The sequence below is a fragment of the Cololabis saira genome, chromosome 6 (assembly GCF_033807715.1).
Source record: "Cololabis saira isolate AMF1-May2022 chromosome 6, fColSai1.1, whole genome shotgun sequence".
NCBI lineage: Eukaryota > Metazoa > Chordata > Actinopteri > Beloniformes > Belonidae > Cololabis > Cololabis saira.
This window is the reverse complement of record NC_084592.1, coordinates 6,132,183-6,152,547: the sequence shown is the minus strand read 5'-3', so window position 1 is coordinate 6,152,547 and position 20,365 is coordinate 6,132,183. Positions and strand designations below refer to the sequence as shown.

General features: G+C 43.4%; 1 protein-coding gene across 1 annotated transcript; it reads left to right on the top strand.

The window, feature by feature from the left end:
• Positions 1-3,570: 3,570 nt before the first annotated feature.
• On the top strand, positions 3,571-18,278 carry LOC133445727 (probable ribonuclease ZC3H12C). The gene is made up of 6 exons (XM_061723101.1): positions 3,571-3,942; positions 10,250-11,115; positions 12,875-13,014; positions 13,250-13,484; positions 14,158-14,264; positions 15,362-18,278. Exons 2-6 carry the CDS (start codon positions 10,349-10,351, stop codon positions 16,774-16,776), a joined length of 2,664 nt encoding a protein of 887 aa, XP_061579085.1. The 5' UTR covers positions 3,571-3,942; positions 10,250-10,348; the 3' UTR covers positions 16,777-18,278.
• The last annotated feature ends 2,087 nt before the right edge of the window (positions 18,279-20,365 follow it).

Sequence of the window (20,365 nt, the reverse complement as noted above, 5' to 3'; positions counted from 1 at the left end):
AAACATCTCCCGCTGGTGGAAACGCGCCTCATACTCCATCGCTATCAATGACTATAGCTGAGCATAAGAACTGGGGCAGAGTTCACAGACTCTGCCCCTATGCACACGCACACATGCACACAGCTTTCAACACTCCCCCTAACTCACGTCTCTGCTGCCCCCAGCCCCCAGTACGGAGAGCTAGGTTAGATGCGTCGCTCACGTAGGCGGCGCGTGCTGAGTTTGGATGTTAAGATGAATATTCAGCCAACGCAAGTCCAAAAATGCTGATCTGAACTGATAACGTTTAGTGATTTATCCAAGTGATTTATTGGAAGCATGATTTGACAAGCATCCAATGTCTTTATTAACTTCACTGCTTCTTTTATTTCAGACAATATTTTAAGGTTATTGTTTATCTGTGTTTACCAATGTCTTTATTGTTAGTGTTTTATTATTGTTGTGATGGGAAACATGAGGAACTCCTTCCCATGAAATGGGCTGCTAAAGGGAACTGTTGAAGTCCAGCTTGATGGGCAGTCTTTAGGCGTTTTTAGATTGGACCCCGCTAAAACCGCTGGAACGCGTGTAAACGCTGGTAATATAAACGAAAGGCCTGTTATTTGTCACGTCGGGCCTGAAGGCGAGTTGGCATTATCAGCAAAACATAACATAACCTGTGTGGACGTGTTGAATTGTCCCTACATCAGCAGGATTAATTTGCCGTCAGACAGGTGTAGTTTTCAAAAGGAGGATGGATGAACATCAGGATGAACGTTTATTGGCCCGGTTTGTCATTTTTGTGTCCACTTGTTCAAACAACGGACCATCATCCTTTATGGTTCTGGACATACGCCAGGTCTCCGAGGTTGAGCAGCTCGTGGATCTCCTCGTCTCTCCAGTTACTAACCTTATTAATATAGGCCATACCTGTGACCTCCTGCTGCTGCTGTTACCCTCATCAGCTGTTTCCTTATTTTATAAAATAATAATAAATAAATGTACTCAGAGGGCTGTTTCACAAAAGTAGGATTAAGATACCTAGGACAGGAGATAAATCCAGGCTTGACATAGCGCCATCAGCTCATCCTGGCTTCATCCGTTTCACAAGGACCAAACGCTCCGGAGGTGCGGCTTTTGTCCAGCCAGGTGTAAGTAATCCAGGTAAATGTTTCCACAGATTTCCTCACTGAGATCGATCACAGATTCACTGATTCTACAACGGATAATTGCGTGCACTGTACTTCTCACCAAACATGTACGGACATGACTACGCCAAAGAGGACTTGGCAAGGACATTTTGCGGACTGGTAGGTATCTAGAAAAAATGTCGACTAGAATGTACAACCGACTTGGACTCAGAAGGTGCTGCTCACATATTTCATCCCCGTATTTATTTTAGCTGTTAAAAAAAGAGGATCATGTGTCTGGCACGGCTCAATCTCCCCAGAATCCATACACACAGTTCACCTGGGTAATGTGAGGGCATGGCACGTGGCTCGGTGCAGTGTTGAATTTTAGGATCAGGTATTCTGGACAGGTAGCGGAGGTCATCGCCAGAAAAGCGGTAGTGCTCATGAAGGTCACAGGTCAGACATGTCCAGTTCATTCAAATAAGTCTAAAACTACTGGAAAAGCATGCACTGTCCACTAAAAGAAATGAAAAACAGATATGTTTACAGTGTTTAAATGATCATGGTATAGACACTTCCACTGCTAGCTGATGAGAACTAGCTTTAAAGGGGGATTTCTGAGGGAAAACAATAAGATAATGATGTCATCTTGTAATAATGCAACCGTTAGTGCCAAGAAATGTTTTCTCCGTGTGGCCGCAAAATTTGAATTTAATAAGCCTATTAATAGCCTATTAAGTATTGCAGAAACACCTGTGGTTGCCCTCCGGTAGTCTCTCCAGACTTTTTTTTTAAAGTCCAAAACAGACAGCTAAGAAAAGGGAATCAGGGAGAAAACACATCAGTTTCTGATCTGTGGGCCCGCTGACCGAACATGAGGCACCAGGTTTAACTAAGCCTGGCTGTTAGCCTGGTTAGCAGGCTAGCTGCACAGGATATATCACCATGTTAACTTATGTGGTACTGCTTTTGTGAAACCAAATCCAGGCTTAATTCAGCCAGGATATCCGGAAAATCCCGGCTTTATCCTCTATCCTGGTTTTGTGAAACAGCCCTAATGTTATGTGATCAACAAACCCCTCGCACGACCCGCCACCCTGCGTTAGTTTTGCTAACATCAGTCCTGACCCGCGGTCAGGACTACCCTCGGAGGAGAGTTAAGCCCCAGATAAACTTGCTGTTGGTGCTTGCGTTCGCGTCCGTTCTCGTGCACCACCAACCGCAACGTCGCTCGCATAGTACACAAGGAGAGTGTGTAGTGCCGGCGGTGACCGATAGGGGGCAGTAAGCAGAGCAACAGTTGGAAAAGTGATTAAATATTTAGTAGTAGCGGTAGTAGCAGTAGCAGATTAGAACAACGAACAAGTTTACATGACACCATTGGATGATGTAGGAAATTATAACATTGCTTTGGTTGCGATCTTGGCAAAGTAAACGGCGCCAGCGACACCAGCTGGTATCAGACCAGAACTGCAGGTCGCTACGCGTTCAGTGTCTTTTTGAGAACGTCCACGTCGACGCGTCAAATGAACGCAGGATACGCGTGGCCGCCATGATGCGTACGCGTTCTGAACTGCAAGTATATCTGGGGATTTATTTGTGGGGCAGCTCGAAACACCACCCCGTGGCGGGGTGGGCAGACGACACGCTAGATCCACGCGTTAGACATGAGGTATTTGTTGATGTAAAAGGGGCTTTTGTTTCACCTCCTTTGATTCTAAAAGCCTGAAATAAAAACTTTGTTCTGCCTTTTCCCTCTTGTACCACTCTTTTCCCTTTTTTGTCTCGTTAGTTTCAATAGTTTCTCATTTCACAGCTTTCTCCCCCACCTGCTGGCTTTCCACTAGGGTACACGCACAAGCATCCCGACACCCATTTGAGGAGCACACACTACCTTTAACATGATTCGTCTCATTGTCTGAGGGAAAGACAGTCCCCCCCCCCAACCCCTGACACAAAGGGGTGGAAAGCAGCAGCCGTCTCCAGTGGGCCAGGTGCTCCACAGGGCTCAGTCCTGGGTCCTGTGTGCTTTTTCCTCTCTCTTTTTCCTCATGTGTCTGTATTTCTGTGTGTGCGTGTGTGTGTGTGTGTGTGTGTGTGGTGTCTGTGTGCAGCTGCCTGCCGAGAGTCTTCCTTTGTGCACCGCCCCACCTCCCACCACCCAGCACCATTGTCAACTTACGCCCCCTCGTCCATTCACAGGCGGCTAATGTATGTTGGTGTTTATGTGTTTTTGAGGTTTGGATGGGGAGGGTGCAGGGGGTGGAGTCATTTTTACTACATCTTAGTGTTCCCCTTTCATTGGTGGAGAGGTTGGTGAGTGGAGTGTGTACACAAGGGATGACAGAAAAGTGAGACGGGTGTGTTTGTTGTCAGATCTCCGGCTCAGTATTGGTCGGCGGAGCAGACTCGGAGTGAGGGCTGAGAAGTAGATGAGTTCCACTCCATCTGTTCACAGTCACACTGATAATCCTGCAGCGGCAGGACACTGCAGACTGCATCTCAACCAAAAAGGAGAACTCAAAGTCTTAGGACTGCTGCTAAACTCGAAGAGGAAAACTACTTTGCCCGGCTGCTTTTGGATTGGCTTTACTTGGTCCAGTTCTCCGGCGGATACTGAGATTTCACTTTTCTTTCTTTTAAAAAGGAGCTTTCCTTATACTCAGGCTTACTGGGGCTATTTAACCAGCTACACTACTGGGGAATCCCTCTTTAGTTCCTCTGACTTTGTGATTTGCTGCAGAAATGACCAACGATTGTGTTTCAGGAGGGAGATAGTAGGAGTTGTGGCCTTTTTTCAGTTTGACTGCCTTTTTCTTGGAACTGAGCGGTAAGTGCTTTCTTTACTTGTTTGTCCAGCTTCGATGAGCTTTGCACTCCTTTTTTCATATCATATAAAATGGTTTTAACTTATATAACAGAAGAATATATTATCTGCAAGTTAAATGTAAGAAATATGGATAACTGAAGGAATTGTGCCACTACAGGTTTTAACGCAGTTGTGATTGTCGTGATGTTGTTTTGTCTTTTCTATCACTAACACGGTGAATTCTGCTCAATTGTTATTACAAATAAAATCTAAATAGCTGTTTACAATTCAAACTATTTTATTGGTGCTCATCAGTTGCTGGATATTTATAAATGTGTTTTCATGAAACTACACATCATGTCAAGCGTTTTTCTCGAAGTGAGCTACATTAAAAAGCTTTGTGGTTATTAAGCGGGGCTTCTTGGGGCAAGGGGGGGGGGTTTCCTCCCTCCCAATATGAGGAACAACTATTGTTCCTATGAAATGTATCCCAGTCAGTTGATGAGTATTGTGGAAAGTGGTGAGAACACACGCGTGATGATCAGTGACTCAGACATTCACATGCGCCGATGGCCCGTGACCTTTTTGATCCTGGTTGTATTCAGCAGCCTGGAGACACTGCGGCCTTCACATCTTGGAGGGGAAAGTCAGTGTTACCCCCCTGACGTCCTACCGTCAGTATTGCCCCCCCAACGCCCTACGTCAGTGTTGCCCCCCCACCCCTACACCCCTACAACCCTACCGTCAGGGCCAGAGCAGACAGGCAGTGGTGAGGTGTGTCACCGAGGACCAAGCTGGACACCACCAGTTGCCTAAGCCTTTCAGGGAGGTCCCATGTGGCTTCAGTAGGCATCTGTTTCCCCACATCCCCTCCCCCAAGCCCCCCCCCCCCAACACACACACACACACACACACGCTTACGCTCTCTGCGCCCTCTTTGTCCCCCTCCCAGCCGTTTGCTGGTGTGGCAGACTTGCTCACGGCCGGGCTGGGCCCGCGGGCGGCAGCAGCCGTGTGGCGGCCCGCCCCGGGGGAATGGTCAGGGTCTGACCTCGGGGGAGCTCATCCCTCCACGCAGCCCCCCAGGGGGCTAACCCTGCACCGTGACACTCACAGAGAGACGGGCAGTGCGGAGGCAGCGCGGGCCGGGTGGGTCACGGAGGTGGAGGCTGCAGCATCTGCTCGCTGAGGAAGTGGAGAGAGTCGGGGCAGAGCCCTCTCACTGCACGCACACACTCCCACAGAGGAAACTAGTTCTCCTTTACACCACGGTGTGTGACACAATGAGGTTGGAGACCACGGCAGCTCCTACAATCAACGTTTTAGAAATTTAGGTTTAGAAATTTAGCAATTTCTTTGTTTTATTCTTATGTGGTGCCATTAACTCCATATATATATATATATATATATATATATATATATATATATATATATATATATAGACCAAAAGTTTGGACACACTTCCCCATTTATTTGAAAGAGAAGGAGTCGTCAAACTTTTGGTCTTTTGATATATATATATATATATATATATATATATATATATATATATATATATATATATATATATATATATATATATATGTCATATGAAAATATGACATTATATATATATATATATATATATATATATTTATATATTTAAAGAGTTAAACAATAAAATAAATATTCAGTTTGGCCTGTAACTTGAGAACTATTCAGGTTGACAAATCAAATAACAAGACAAGTCAAGTTTATTTATATAGCACATTTCAACACAAGGTAATTCAAAGTGCTTTACATTGACATTAAAAGCGGCAAGACATAATTAGACACTAAATAACAAATAAGATTGAATAAAATTATGAATAAGATGATAAGAAAAGAAGTAAAACAATAAAAAGCACAAGCTGTTAAAAATAAAACAAGAAAACACAAAAACGGCACCTATATGTAATTGTCGGAAAAGTTTTGTTCAGTCACGGACAAACTACGGACAAAGTTCATGTGTAGTTCAGACATAACCCAGATGAGCAGACGGGGACCTTGTTCAGCCTGTTTAGTTTAGGAACTGAAAACTCTCCTGTACGGATCTAAAATACTACACTAAAAGGCATCCGAGGAGCTGATGTTGTTCCTCTTTAGCCAAGTCCACTTAGTCACTTATACTTTTCCAAACTACTGTCTTTTTTGAAGGTTGTGGTGAAATTTCCCCTCTGTGCTCTTCTCCAAACACACACGGTGGTACTTTGCTATTGTCCAGGCTTTTTTCTGGCAAAGAGTCGGTTTGCAAGTCGTGCTCAACTATTTGAAGAGCGTAATATTGGCCTCAGTGTCTTTTGTTTCCACTCGCTGTGTCACCGCCATTTCTGCTGACTCCTCAGAGTTTCCGGCTGCGACTGCTGCGTCTGCGGGGTTAGCGGGCGTGTCGCCCGTGTATGTTTTGGGGGTGAACGGGTTTAAGGCCCCCCCAGCCTCCGTCTGTGCATGCTGCTCAAGCCCTGGAGAACAATGCTGTCGTCACAGGGGGACAGATTGGGTGGCAGCTGCATTGTTGAGGGACGGCAGGCCAGACACACTTCTCACCCCCACCCCCACAATACACGCAAGCTCACTCTCGCTCCTTCCTTTTGTACTCTTTTGTTGGTGGGGGACTAAATTATTCCAGCTCTCTTGTGGCATTCAGGATGACAAACAGTGGTGCGGCAGATTAGACGTGGGGGGTGTCGGGACATTAAAAGGCTCCTCCTCTCTGGGTTTTTTTGCCAAGAGATTCCTTGATAGAACTGCGGCCAAATTATGAGCTCACACCTGCAGGGGTGCAGTCAGCGGACTGGAGCACGGAAACTTCCCGTCACAGAGTCTGACCTGGAGTTTTACAAATAAGATATCTAAACAATGTTGTAGTTTAGGTCAATTGTCAAAAACAACAAAAAAAAACCAACTATTTATTATCTATTTGTTCAGAAACTGAACTCAGTTACTATAACTTTTGCCCCCTCACCAAAAGTTTTGCACCCTTAAACACCAAATATGTTATACGTAAATACAGCAGAGCAGCAAACAGCTGTGTCTCATCGTTTTCACATACTGTATGTGTGCACACAATTCATAGATAGATCATCTACACACAATCACACACAACATGCACTTACAGCAGAAAAAGTAATATAAGTATATAGATAAAAAAAACACAGCTGAACAATAAAGACAGTAGAAGATAAAAAATACTAAATATATTAAATAAAACTAAATTAAATATCCACATAGTGTGCGTAAGGAGGATTAAACACGGTTGCCGTGACAGCAGGGGTTCCAGCTGAGATTCTGTATCCATGGTAAGGTCCGTGTCATGGGGATGGTGCAAATGAGTAAGACCAATAGTGAAGAAAGACTCAGTTTTAAAAATACACTTCATTTGTTTGTTCATAAAGACTTTCGAAGAGGGTTGGATTTACATCGACACAATGATCAAAGGACTACGGCATTATCTGAAATGTCCTTGCAAAAATGTAATATGCAGTAAAACAGTATCTGGATGATCAACTATAAAAAGTGCTTTATTTAGTTGGAAACAACCTTTTTTTAGGTTTTGATGCTACACACGGGTGTGGGACGAGCAGCGGCTGTGGTCTGTGGATCACACGTTCAGTGTTTTCTGTGAGTTTAGTCAGAGACTGTTTGGTGGTGAAGAATGATAACCCAAACTCTTTTCTGCACTAAATCTGTGAATAGCGCTCAGACATATTTGTCACAGCGCTTGGAGCAGGTTGTTTGTTTGGAAGTACCCTGCATGGAGGGGTTTTTCCACAGACAAACAGCCCAGCAGACAAACCCACGGCCCGCCGCTCCACATCATACCAGTCATCGCAGCGATCAACGTGCTTACTGAATGACTGAACTTCAACCGTCCCATTCTTTGACTAACAAGATCATTCTGTGTTAGAAAAAAAAAGGAAGTGGCCTCGGTCATTGTAAACATTTTTGAATATCATAACACAATAAATAAATAGATTTTTATGCATCAGACTCAAATGACGTCCCCTGGAGAAATGTCCGAAAAGCCCGGGGTGACTTAAAGCACCGTTGTGAGGTGGTGCATGTGCATCCTTTACATACTAGAAAATATCTCTACAAATATCTTTCTTTTTCATGGGGTCATTAGAAGAAGCATGTTGAGCATCAAAGGGTGACCAGCTCCACGTCAAAAGCTTTTATGAGAAAACATGCCGTTTTCCTACTTACAAAATTCAAAGATGTGTTTTTTTATTTTGCTTTATGTTGCTTCTTTGACTTTACTGAGGAGTGTTGAACCTTTTGTATGATATTGTGTATATGATATCATATGATATATGATATGGTCTCCTTGGGTCAATGGTGCCTATTGTCCTTCTTCTTTATTTGCATGTGGAGATTTTTTTGTTTTTTTAATTTTTTAATGGCGTCTTCAAAATATAATATTTTTCATAAACATGATTTTAGACAATTATTTTACTGATCTACTTCCCTATGTTTAAACTCATCAGACAGTGGCCTACCCTTAAAAAAAACGGTCATATACTGAAGTTTATAACAATTTCATATGTTCATTTTCAAACTAGTTGAACTTGTTTAGATCTATGACAATTAGTCCAACATTAGGTGATTTATATCCGTGTTCTTTAGGTCATCTTAACTCGTGAAGGTAATGTCCGGTTGTCTCAGGGAAGGTTTTCAGGACTTCTTGAAGGCACTTTGACTTTCACAAGTTTAGTTTCAGAACTCAGTGAATACTTAGTCTTCACTTGTCACAGTTTTGGTTTTGCTGCTTTGATGGATGTCAGAGCCACGCTGAGGCCAACGAACGATTGTAGAGCCAACGTAGAGCCGACAAGTGACTGCGTGTGAAGATCGATCAATAACCAACACGTGCTGGGCTCAGGCTCGTCCTGCAAGACCTTCAGCGGTCTGGCACATGCCGGCAGTATCAGTTCTGCTTAACCACATCTTATCATATACGTCTAATGCAGCTGTATCAAAATATAGGACTATTACAGGAACTGAAAGGTATATTATTTGAAAAAATATATGTAATTTCTTTGTTGTGTTGAACCAAGATTAACAGAATATACAGTTTCTGAAGTTTAAACATACATTTCAACATAAAACACCGTGGGATCAACAAAGATCATATTGCATCATAAAACACATTTTAAAAAAAAAATGCTCCTTTGAATGATATTACACCTTCACTATTTGGTATTATTTTTCAAGATGAGATGATGTGTTTTATACAGGACTGTCTCAGAAAATTTGAATATTGTGATAAAGTTCTTTATTTTCTGTAATGCAATTAAAAAAACAAAAAAGTCATACATTCTGGATTCATTACAAATCAACTGAAATATTGCAAGCCTTTTATTATTTTAATATTGCTGATTATGGTTTACAGTTTAAGATTAAGATTCCCAGAATATTCTAATTTTTTGAGATAGGATATTTGAGTTTTCTTAAACTGTAAACCATGATCAGCAACATTAAAATAATAAAAGGCTTGAAATATTTCAGTTAATTTGTAATGAATCCAGAATGTATGACATCTTTGTTTTTGTAATTGCATTACAGGAAATCACAATATTCCCTGTGACCATGCAAAGGATAAAGCGGGTATACTATATAACAGGGGTAGGCAATCCTGGTCCTCGAGGGCCGGTGTCCTGCATGTCTTAGATGTTACCCTGCTTCAGCACACCGTGATAAAAGTACCTGTGTCATTAACAGAATTGTGCAGCCCTGGATGACAAGCTGATGACGATGATTAATTAGAATCAGGTGTGTTAAAGCAGGGAAACATCTAAAACATGCAGGACACCGGCCCTCGAGGACCAGGATTGCCTACCCCTGCTGTAGATAATGGATGGATGGATGGAAAATCACAATATTCTAATTTTCCGAGACAGTCCTGTATAACAATCACGCAAGTTCCTTCCTCAGATATGAGTATCTTTGCCTCTGGCGATGCTTGTTGACAACAGCATAAGATCCTGTTATCAGTGAACCCTGTGTTTTCTTTTCTTTAACCCCAAGCAGAGGGATGGGAGCAGGGGAAGCAGGTAGGGGGGGCAGGCTGCCTGTCCCAACACATCCCCTGTCAATTGCAGGGAAGTCACCAAATCAAGGCCTCACTTGATTTATTACCTGAGATTATTTGCACAGCGGGGGCCAAACCTCCTCCAGAGCTGAATTCTTTCTAATATCCCAGAGGGGCGAACTCTATGATATAGTATTGAAATACATGTGCAAACTCTGATACCGTCCCTCTGACATTTAATTTTTAATTGAACCGGTCGCTCCTTGTGTTTCTTTGAAGCCTCCCGTCCCGGATTGGCGTCGGCAGGAGTGGTGGAGTCCGTGCGGAGCGTGCTGGGAGGTCACGGAGCACGTGCAGCTGGATGCATGAGAGGCCTTCATGGGCCTGAAGGACCATCTGGAGGATGGAACAGGCCACATCCTCAGCCTGGGGCTGGATCTGGACTACCTCCACGTGGATGGCGCTGAGCGGCAGGCCGCTGCAAACACCGTGAGCAGCTCGGGCGTGCTACAGGTCAGGAGCGGCGCCCCGAGGAAGAGCAGCGACAGCACTGACGGCAGCAGCATCAGTCTCAGCACTCACTCCAGCTTCAGCAGCAGCAGCAGCTGCAGCAACTTCTCAGAGGAGAGCGCTGTCTCTGACAGCGAGGATGAACGACTCCAGACCGGCTCTGGATCTGGATCTAAAAGATCCCTCCAAAACCAGAGAGAGCACCAGAGAGAGTCTTCCTCAGACTTCCAACCAGTCAGGCTGGACCTGGTCCTGAACCTGCTGCCCGGAGATGCCCCGCAGACGCAGACCTGCCCCCCAGCTAGTCTCATCACAGACTGCCGCGGCAAGGTGGAGTTCGCCCTCAAGCTAGGCTACTCCGAGGAGCTGGTACTGCTGGTGCTCAAGAAGCTGGGCCCAGACGCACTTATCAATGACATCCTGGGAGAGCTGGTCAAACTGGGAACCAGGACGGAGATGGAGCATCAAGGAGGCGCCGCCTCGCTGCTGTCTTCTCTGTCCCCCTCTGTGACCTGCTCCTCCTCCTCCTCCGGCTCCTCGCTGGAGTCTTGTCGAGGGCCGTACCCCAGTCCCACGCCGGAGGACCTGGACAACCTCCGGCCCGTCGTCATCGATGGGAGCAACGTAGCCATGAGGTGAGTGGAAGCTGCCCCGGCCCCCGCTCTCTCTGCTCTGTTTCTGCTCTTCACCTGCACACTGTACCATGCAAGCATCATGTGATGAGCAGCAAGAAAAAAGGAACACAGGCTTCATCATGTGATCATCATGACTGGCCATTGACAACAAGGATTTTCCAATCATCTAAAAATAAATCATCTGTTTTTTAAGGTAGTAAATTTGCAGTTGCCAATTTATTAAAATAAAATAAAAAAGTAAAAATAATCAGATTTTAATGGGTGTCAGGAAAATACAACAAAAACAATCAGGCCACTATTTATATCTATACTAATAATAATATGGGCAACACTAAGTACCCCTTTACTCCTTTCTCTTTTTTTTGTCTGCATCGTTAATACCATGTTGGTAAAAACCTGAGGCCTATATATATATATATATATATATATATATATATATATATATATATATATATATATATATATATATATGTATATATATATATATATATATATATATATATATATATATATATATATATATATATATATATATGTATATATATATGTATATGTATATATATATATATATATATTTTTTTTTTTTTTTTTGATTGATTGATTTGTTTATTTCGAACACATAAAAAAATATAAGATTTTAAAACAAATTCAAAACATACAGAAAAAAAAGCAACAAAAACGTAATAAAAACAGGGGAAAAAAAACAGTGTCCGAAAAGGAGCAGGTTGAAGTAAAACTTATTTAACCCTGCCCCTTTGTTACCTCTATCATAAATTAAACATAAATGTTAATAATAAATAGCTGCAATTACCTAATAGGCTACCAATATATATATATATATATGCATTTTTTATATATAATATAAATAATATATATTTATTTTATTTATATATATATATATATATATATATATATATATATATATATATATATATTTTAGCCCTTTACTCCTTTCATAGGATTTAGAGGTCAGTTGCAGCCAGGTGCTGCTGGTCATCAGTGTTGGATCAGTTGGCGAGAGGAGAGGACTTGCAGAGGTCTCGCTGGGGCACACGTTCTACAGTCAGAAGAATTAGTCACTAGTCAGTAAAGCTCCTCCCCTCAGATGATTTACTGTGGTGGAACCTATTAAGAGTTATGCACATAAATCTTTAAGAAAAACCTCAGTTAACTGAGTTCGTGTTGTAAAGACTGATTTACTGCTACTCCGGTATTTTAATATATTTTTCTGAAAATTTCTCTGGTTGCTGAAGGAATGTTCCTGCTCTTCCTGCTCTTCTCAAATATGCTTGAACTGACCTCCTTTTTTCACTGCTGATGCCGTGTTTTAAAAAGCTGACAATGAAGCACTCAGAAACTAACTGAAATCAAAACTGAAATAGAGCTTTGACCCAATAAAGTATGAGACTGTGTGACAGCCTTGTACAGGACTGTCTCAGAAAATTATAATATTGTGATGAATTTCTTTATTTTCTGTAATGCAATTAAAAAAAACAAAAATGTCATACATTCTGGATTCATTACAAATCAACTGAAATATTGCAAGCCTTTTATTATTTTAATATAGCTGATTATGGCTTACAGTTTAAGAAAATCAAATCAAATGTATGACATTTTTGTTTTTGTAATTGCATTACAGAAAATCACAATATTCTAATTTTCTGAGACAGTCCTGTATATATAGAACAATATTGTGCTGTATCTTTAGTTGTGGGGGTGCTGTTGTTTCCACCTTTAACATTTCCTTCTACTTATGCAGTCATGGGAATAAGGAGGTGTTCTCCTGCCAAGGAATCCAGCTGGCTGTGGATTGGTTCTTGGAGAGAGGCCACCGGGACATAACTGTGTTTGTCCCGGCCTGGAGAAAGGAGCAGTCGCGACCTGATGCTCTTATCACAGGTAACGAACACGGCAGTGTTTCCTGATGCTCTTATCACAGGTAACGAACACTGCAGCGTTTCCTGATGTTCTTATCACAGGTAACGAACACTGCAGCGTTTCCTGATGCTCAACTGACATGGTTGGCTCAACCTTCTGAACAGATGCCTTATCTGTCTTAAAATACCAAAAAGGACTTTTTATAACTCCCTCTCCTGTCTTGTATTTTCCCCTGGATCCCCCTCCGTTTGTTCAGACCAAGAGATCCTGCGGAGACTGGAGAAGGTGAAGATCCTGGTTTTCACTCCATCCCGCCGCGTACAGGGACGGCGTGTGGTTTGCTATGACGATCGATTCATCGTCAAACTGGCGTATGAATCGGATGGCATCATTGTTTCAAACGACAACTACCGGGATCTCGCCAATGAGAAGCCGGAGTGGAAGAAGTTCATTGACGAACGGCTGCTGATGTATTCCTTCGTGAATGACAAGTAAGCAGTTCATGTAAAACACAAACCAGCACCGTTGGAGAAAAGTTTTATTTTAATTTTAATTCCTTTAGAAATAAAGATTTTGAGAAGAGACAAATTTCTTTATCAAGTTTGTTCTTTCATATCTTTAAATAAGCAAATAATCATAGAAAATAGAAAACCTACCAAGAAAATGTGGATTTCTTTTGTGTATGCACAAGGATGGTGTATATTTGTCTTTAAACTTCTGTACAGCATTTATTCAAGGCAAGAGCCAGCACTAAACGACACCAAGTCATTATTTTGCAATCTCTTAATATTTGCACAATCCAGTTTTGCACAGGATTTTCCTTTGAGGACTTCCTTTTTACTTATCAGACTCTTGAATTTTTTTTCCCTTAGTGTAATCTTGATCTTTACTGCTTCCTCTTAAATCCACTGATCAAATCACCTAAAGAGAGGTATTTCTTGAAAGTTTGGGTGTTCAAATTCTTCTTACCAAACTAAAAACATTCACATATCTGTTCATCTTTTATGGTCTCAAAACATGTCAGCACAGCATCCTCGGTGGTTTCTAAATGTGGCTAAAGCCGAAAAAAAAAACAAGGCTCTGGATCATGCTGGGGAATGAAATAAAGGGTTCTTAAAGTTGTTTATGTTTTTAAAAACTCTGTTTTATTAATTGTGCATTTAGATTTATGCCGCCAGACGACCCGCTCGGACGTCATGGACCAAGTCTGGAGAATTTCCTGAGGAAGAGGCCCGTGGTTCCCGAGCACAGGAAGCAGCCGTGTCCCTACGGTAACATATACGTACACTTCAGGACACTGCCAGGGCTGGCTAGCACGCCAGGAGGGCCGTCATATAGTGTCATATAGGGACGGCAGTGGCTCAGGCGGTAGTCTAGTGGCTCAGGCGGTAGTCTAGTGGCTACAGAGGTGGGCTTGGGTCTAGGGGACCCAGGTTCAAGCCCCTGAGCAAATAATTGCTCCATGTGTGTGTTTGTCTCATCTGCTAAATGACATTAGTAGTAGTAGTAGAGCGGGTCATCCAATGGTCGAATTTTTGGCGGTTGAGCAAGGCACTTCCCCCTCCTTGCCTCCAGTGAGGCGTCGCTGGTGTGTGAATGTGCATGAATGTGGTGGTCGGCTGGCCCGGGGCAGCTCTGGCTACACATGTAGTTTACCACCACCAGTGAATGAATGAGGGATGAATATACTGCTGCTACTACTGTCATTTAGCAGACGCTTTTATCCAAAGCGACTTCCATCTGAGAGAACAACACAAGCACAAAATCACTCAGCTGGGAGTCCAGTTGTACACAGGTGCTGCCATGCGAGTGCTAGAATATAAATATATTTTTTATATAAGAAAGCTACGTCTAAAAGTGCGTGCAGCTACTAGATGCAGAAGTGCTCCTTAAACAGCTAAGTCTTTAACTTGCTCTTAAAAGTAGGTCCACACCCTGCAGATCAGACAGAGTTTGGTAGGTCGTTCCACCATCGGGGAACAATGGAGGAGAAGAGCATTTATATAGCCCCTTTCAAGGAAAGGGGGTTGTGGCAGGGTGGAGGAGCAGCCACTCAGCAGATTGGGCACAGGTGTGCCCAATCAACCTCTCCACCCTGCCTGCCTTCATAAGGAGCAGCAGCAGCCCCTCTCTGGAGTGCAACTGCTCCTTATGAAGGCAGGCAGGGTGGAGAGGTTGATTGGGCACACCTGTGCCCAATCTGCTGAGTGGCTGCTCCTCCACCCTGCCACAGGGCTATATAAATGCAAGTTGTTATTTTCTTTTTCTCAAGACCAAATAAAAATGATAAAACTGGTCAGAAAAGCTGTTACAAAACACTTTAATTCCAGCATGCTGTTGAGAAATTCCTTCTTTTTTCTTTCATTAGGGAAGAAGTGCACATACGGCCATAAGTGCAAGTTCTACCATCCAGAACGGGGCAGTCAGCCGCAGCGTTCCGTGGCAGACGAGCTCCGCGCCAGCGCCAGGGTGTCGGTGGCCTCCAGAGGGCTGCTGGGACACGGCCTGGTGGCCAAGGGCCAAACGGCCGGCCAGTCCAGAGAGGTGGCTAAAGCGGAAGTGAGGCGCGGACACAAACAGCCGAATGACAGTCCCAGGGGCTCCTTCCCCGACCTGCTGGAGGACGGGCTGCAGGTCCATCCCAACGTCCAGGGGCGGCGAGGGAGCGACAGCAGCAGCAGCAGCAGCAGCAGCAGCAGCAGCAGCAGTGTCGTTGGAGGACTTCCAGCCCCAGGAGGCCCCCCCTCATCGGGACGGAGGGAACATCCCGGAGCAGGCAGTGGAGGGGGCTTCAGGCTCGCTGGAGGGTACGGATTAGGCCCGGCTGAATCCTATCAGAGATGTGAGTCGCCAGACGGGGGCCACAACTTCATGCTCGAGGCTTATTCTGGCCTGAGGCTGGCAGTGCCGCAGAATCAGGAAGGCTTCTCCCCACCGTATCTGCGGGCTTCCGACTGCAGCAGTGACGACAGCGTCGGATCCAACTGCTTCTCTCCCGACGCCCCGCTGGAGGGCAGCCCCACCTGCCAGTATTCCCACCCCCACCACCGGCACTACCCCGGCCAGTACGGCCACCTCTCAAGCCGGGCTTCTCCCGGGCTGAGCCAGCACTCTCCTCACGGCTGCTCTGCTCCTCCGGGGTTGCAGAGAACGCAGGCCTTCCCAGAGTCCCCTCCCCGTCTCCTGAAGTACACTTCTACACCTCAGCCCGACCGCTCACCCTTTCACAGCTGTCCAGGCGAAACTCGAATACCCCAAACAACCAGCACCCACTCGCAGTCTCCGAGCCCGCCCCTCGGCTGCAGCCTGATGGGCTCCCCGTGGCAGGATGGGGGCTTCAAGGACTCCAGGGTGTACCAAGGATCGCCACTTTACTCCAGAAGAACCTGCTCTGTGCTCAACCAGCCACCTAAGCATCAGATAAACTGGGATCCTAGTTACCAAACCCCCCCTAAGCCTTACTACGACCTCTTCCCCCCGGTCCACGGAAAGGCCTGGCACTACCCTTGGAGCCCGCAGGTGCATTCACCACCCCATGGCATGGCAGCCCCCCAGCAGTCCCTTCCACCCATTACCCCCCACCAGAGTCACCTGGTATCCCAGCACCCGGAGCCTCCGTCCCCGGGCCGATACCAGGAGCACAGACAGAGAGTGTTTGTCAACCTGTGTGGCATCTTCCCTCCAGGTCTGGTGAGGTTAGTGATGACAAAGAACCCTCACGTCACGGATGCCCAGGAGCTTGCAGCTGCTATTCTGATGGAGAAACGGCATCAGGCTCAATGAATGCACGCACAAGATAGCCTTTATTTGATCTTACTCACTTTTGCAAAGGAAACCCCTTGCAATGTACTTCACCGTTAAAGCAGCACAAAGGAGTTTTTGTCATTTTTAGCTCAGTCTGACCAATTATAGTTCACGACACTGACCGAGATCTACTCTTGTTTGGGCCTCGCTCAGTCAGTCTCATTCGTCTTCTGTTGCTGTTGCAACTGTAGCTCTGTGAGCTGGTTTTACTGTCGCTGATGTGTGACATTGTGCCATGAAGTGATATAGTTGTTGTTACTTTGGCTGTTTTGTTTGTTCTGCTGGTTGCAGGGATGGGAGAGGGCCAAAGCTAAACTTCGCTTCCTAAATGTAAGCAAATATTCCTTCAAATGAAATTGAAACTGATATTTTGATATGAAAGAAAGTCTTTGGTGCTGTTTTAAAGCGAGGTCGGTGATATGCTAAGCAAAAGTACGAGATATGAAAACCTTTAACTTTTGTATAGATTACTTATCTTCACTGCAGGGAAGTCATCTTATCGGTTAATGGTATTTTTGCAAAGGGGAATCCCAAAATTGCCATATTTTTCTACAAATATGCCAATTATTTCAGCACTTAAGATGAGGAAAGGTTGGTGTTAAATTTATTTGAGCTGTTTTTAGTTGTGAGTCACATGGCAGTAGAGATAGGGAGTTTTATTTAAGCTCATTTTTAATATATTTATTTGTTACATTTTAAGTTATTTACAAAGTTTTAAAATTTATCATTTTATTTGCACTTTTTGTTACTGTTGTGCTTTCTCCTTAGCTTTTTTTTAATGGGGCAATCAAATCAGGGTATATCGCAAACTTTGTCCGCCTGTTTGAGAGAAAATAACCTTGCTTTGCAGTCACGGCGACGTCAACACTGAGTACATAAAAGCAAACCGCCAATCGCCACTCTTTCACACTGCAAATATGTTCTGAAAGCATTTAACACTTGAATTAGCTTAAAAAACAAAAAAACAAAACCACCAAGTGCTTGGGTTTCTGCTGACAGGTGGCAGATCAGTTGTGAGATTTTGTGGATTTCCCCCGCAGAGAAGTGAAACTTTAACAGCGCCCACAAACAAAGATAGCAAAAAACTCCACTCGGAAACCCCAGGCTGTTGTTCACCCCCGAATAACAATTATTTCCTCTGCAGAAAACCCTCACAGCTGACTTCACCATTCATCTGCTTTCATTACGGGTTTGAAAACACCTATGTGTTACTTCACCTTAAATGAAAAGTGCTATTCTATATCACAAGAAGACAGTTTAGGTGGACTCAAAACTGTATTCTTTTAATAAAAAATATGTGTTAATTTATATATATGTGACGGTAAATGCTGTGAATGACACACAGGCTATTCCTTTATCACTCATTATCTTCTACAAAGATGTTAAATAGCAGAGATCCACAATTCTTCTTTGCAAATTGGAAACACCTTCCTGAATGTAAAATGATCTGACTGGATAACCAATATAATAGAGGAGGGCCTACACATTAATTTTGCAGACTGTTCTCAGGGGCAACGATCTCATGATTATAGAAAAAAACTGAGAAGTTGGTGAAGGGAATACAAGTCAGAAGAAGTACAGAAAAGAGCTGATTACAATACTGAAGCGATATAGCAGCGTTGGGCTTTTATCACTCAGCTTCCTCAAAGTTGTCAGCGATTGTCATGAATTTGTCACTTATCATGTTTTAATTAAGCAGCTCATCCTCATAGCTCTCCTTTGTTTTTAAGTTTTCTGTCGGTCTGGCAAACATGAAAATAAACTCCACCCCAAACCTCCGCTCTCAGTGAAATAAAGAGATTTACATGGAGCTAAAGTTTCCGCAAACATAGTGAACTTTTTTGGCAAGAGCTTGAATGTAACGTTGGAAATATCTCACTTCAGCTTTAATTTAATACCCAACACTTATTTCAAGAGCCACAAGTGTTTTGCCTTATGATGTGTACCTTTTAAAAAAAATATTTTCAAGTTTTGTTCATTTAATGTAACTCAATTTGAGCTGGACTTGTTGAATAATTAATAATAATAATAATAATCTAGTTTTCAATGCTGTCTTTAGCAGTGGGGTTATTTTGATACCTGAGGAACTGTTTGGAAAGCTAAAACTAAAATTATGTCTGGTTGGCATAGTTTCTAGTAGCCAGATGAAACCTCTCTTTGTTGATGCAAATTGTATCATATACTCTTAAATATGATCACCGTTATATATGGAAATATTTAAACAAAAGTGTTTTGAGCTGAATATTTTAGATTGTGTGGCAAACCGTTGTCATCTTTGGTACCGAGGCTTTTATACAAGAGGGATTTTTATACTTTCTTTCCATGTGCAGGAATGTGAGGGACTCAAGAGGTCTTTTTGGGAGCGATTGTTTTTTTTATGTTGTTGGTGAAATAAAATGTTTGGTACTTTGTAGTTCCAAATGATATAACTATGACATTGGTCGGGTAGCAGATGATCCACATGCATCCAAATCAGCAGGTCTTAATAGTGCTGCTTTTTTTAGTAAGTGTGGTCATCATGTCAGAGCCAGCAGAGCAACTGGAAATAAACAACCATATTTATAGCTTTGAAATCCAGGAAAACTTGAAAATCCTCCCTCCACAGGGCTCTGATGTAATTAAACAGCAACAGTATTGTCACGTTTATGAGTTTTCGGTCCATGTTTGAGGTTTCTTCATGGTGCCTGCCATTTACCTTGTAAGTTGGAGATAGGGATGACTAGGATCCGAGTTTAAGTCAGTCCACTTGCAGTTGGAGAATTTAGCTTTCCAAATGCTGCATTAGCCATACCTGCGGCTAGCCGTTAGCAGAACTAGTTCAGAACATTTCCGTGCACCAACCTTAGCTCAGACCAACGGCATGACAACATGCTGACTCGTGAAAAGGAAACGGTACTGCGCGTATGTGTGACCTGATGTGAATGCAATAAAAGTGTTTTAAATGGGAAACTAGCTGACGCGAGTAGCAGCCGCCTTGGATCCCGAAGTCGGAGTGTGTAAAGATTCCCGAGGTGGAATTGTGATTTCCGGGGCCTTTCCCACTTCCCAAACTTCCCGACCAACTCTGCAATCCCAACTCCATCTGCAGACAGAAAGCAGCGTCACTGCTGCTGCTAGCACTGTGTGCTGGTGTCGGCTGTAGCGGCTCTCAGGGTGCTGTTCAACATTCCCAGGGATATAGAGTTTTTAAAAACAACAAAAACACATATCTAAAGTATGAGGGCAGATCTATTTTTTCCGTTGCCATTAAGTTTTTTGAATAACTATTTTTCTAATTGTATGTTGTTTGATCCTTGAGAAGAGGTTATAGTCTGAAAATAATGGTGACATAACTGTGACTACGAGATGCTGTGAGTGGATTTTTCAATAAATGTTAGTCCTCATACTCATCAGAGACCTCAGACTGAACCTGAAACACATTTCTGCATTAAATGATGTGTTAAATTAGATGTCGCTAATATTCTGCCTGTATTGACAGATGTTAGCGAGCAGTGTTTACCTTACTTCAAAAGTTACAAGAATTACAGCTCTTCCAGTTAATTTTCTCACAGTTGTACTTTTTGTGTTT

Excerpts from the sequence above, each read along its gene's own strand:
- LOC133445727 (XM_061723101.1), top strand. The coding sequence starts at position 10,349 with ATGGGCCTGAAGGACCATCTGGAGGATGGAACAGGCCACATCCTCAGC. Across the intron at positions 13,485-14,157 it reads TATTCCTTCGTGAATGACAA|ATTTATGCCGCCAGACGACC; the intron begins GTAAGCAGTTCA and ends TTGTGCATTTAG. Across the intron at positions 14,265-15,361 it reads GAAGCAGCCGTGTCCCTACG|GGAAGAAGTGCACATACGGC; the intron begins GTAACATATACG and ends TTCTTTCATTAG.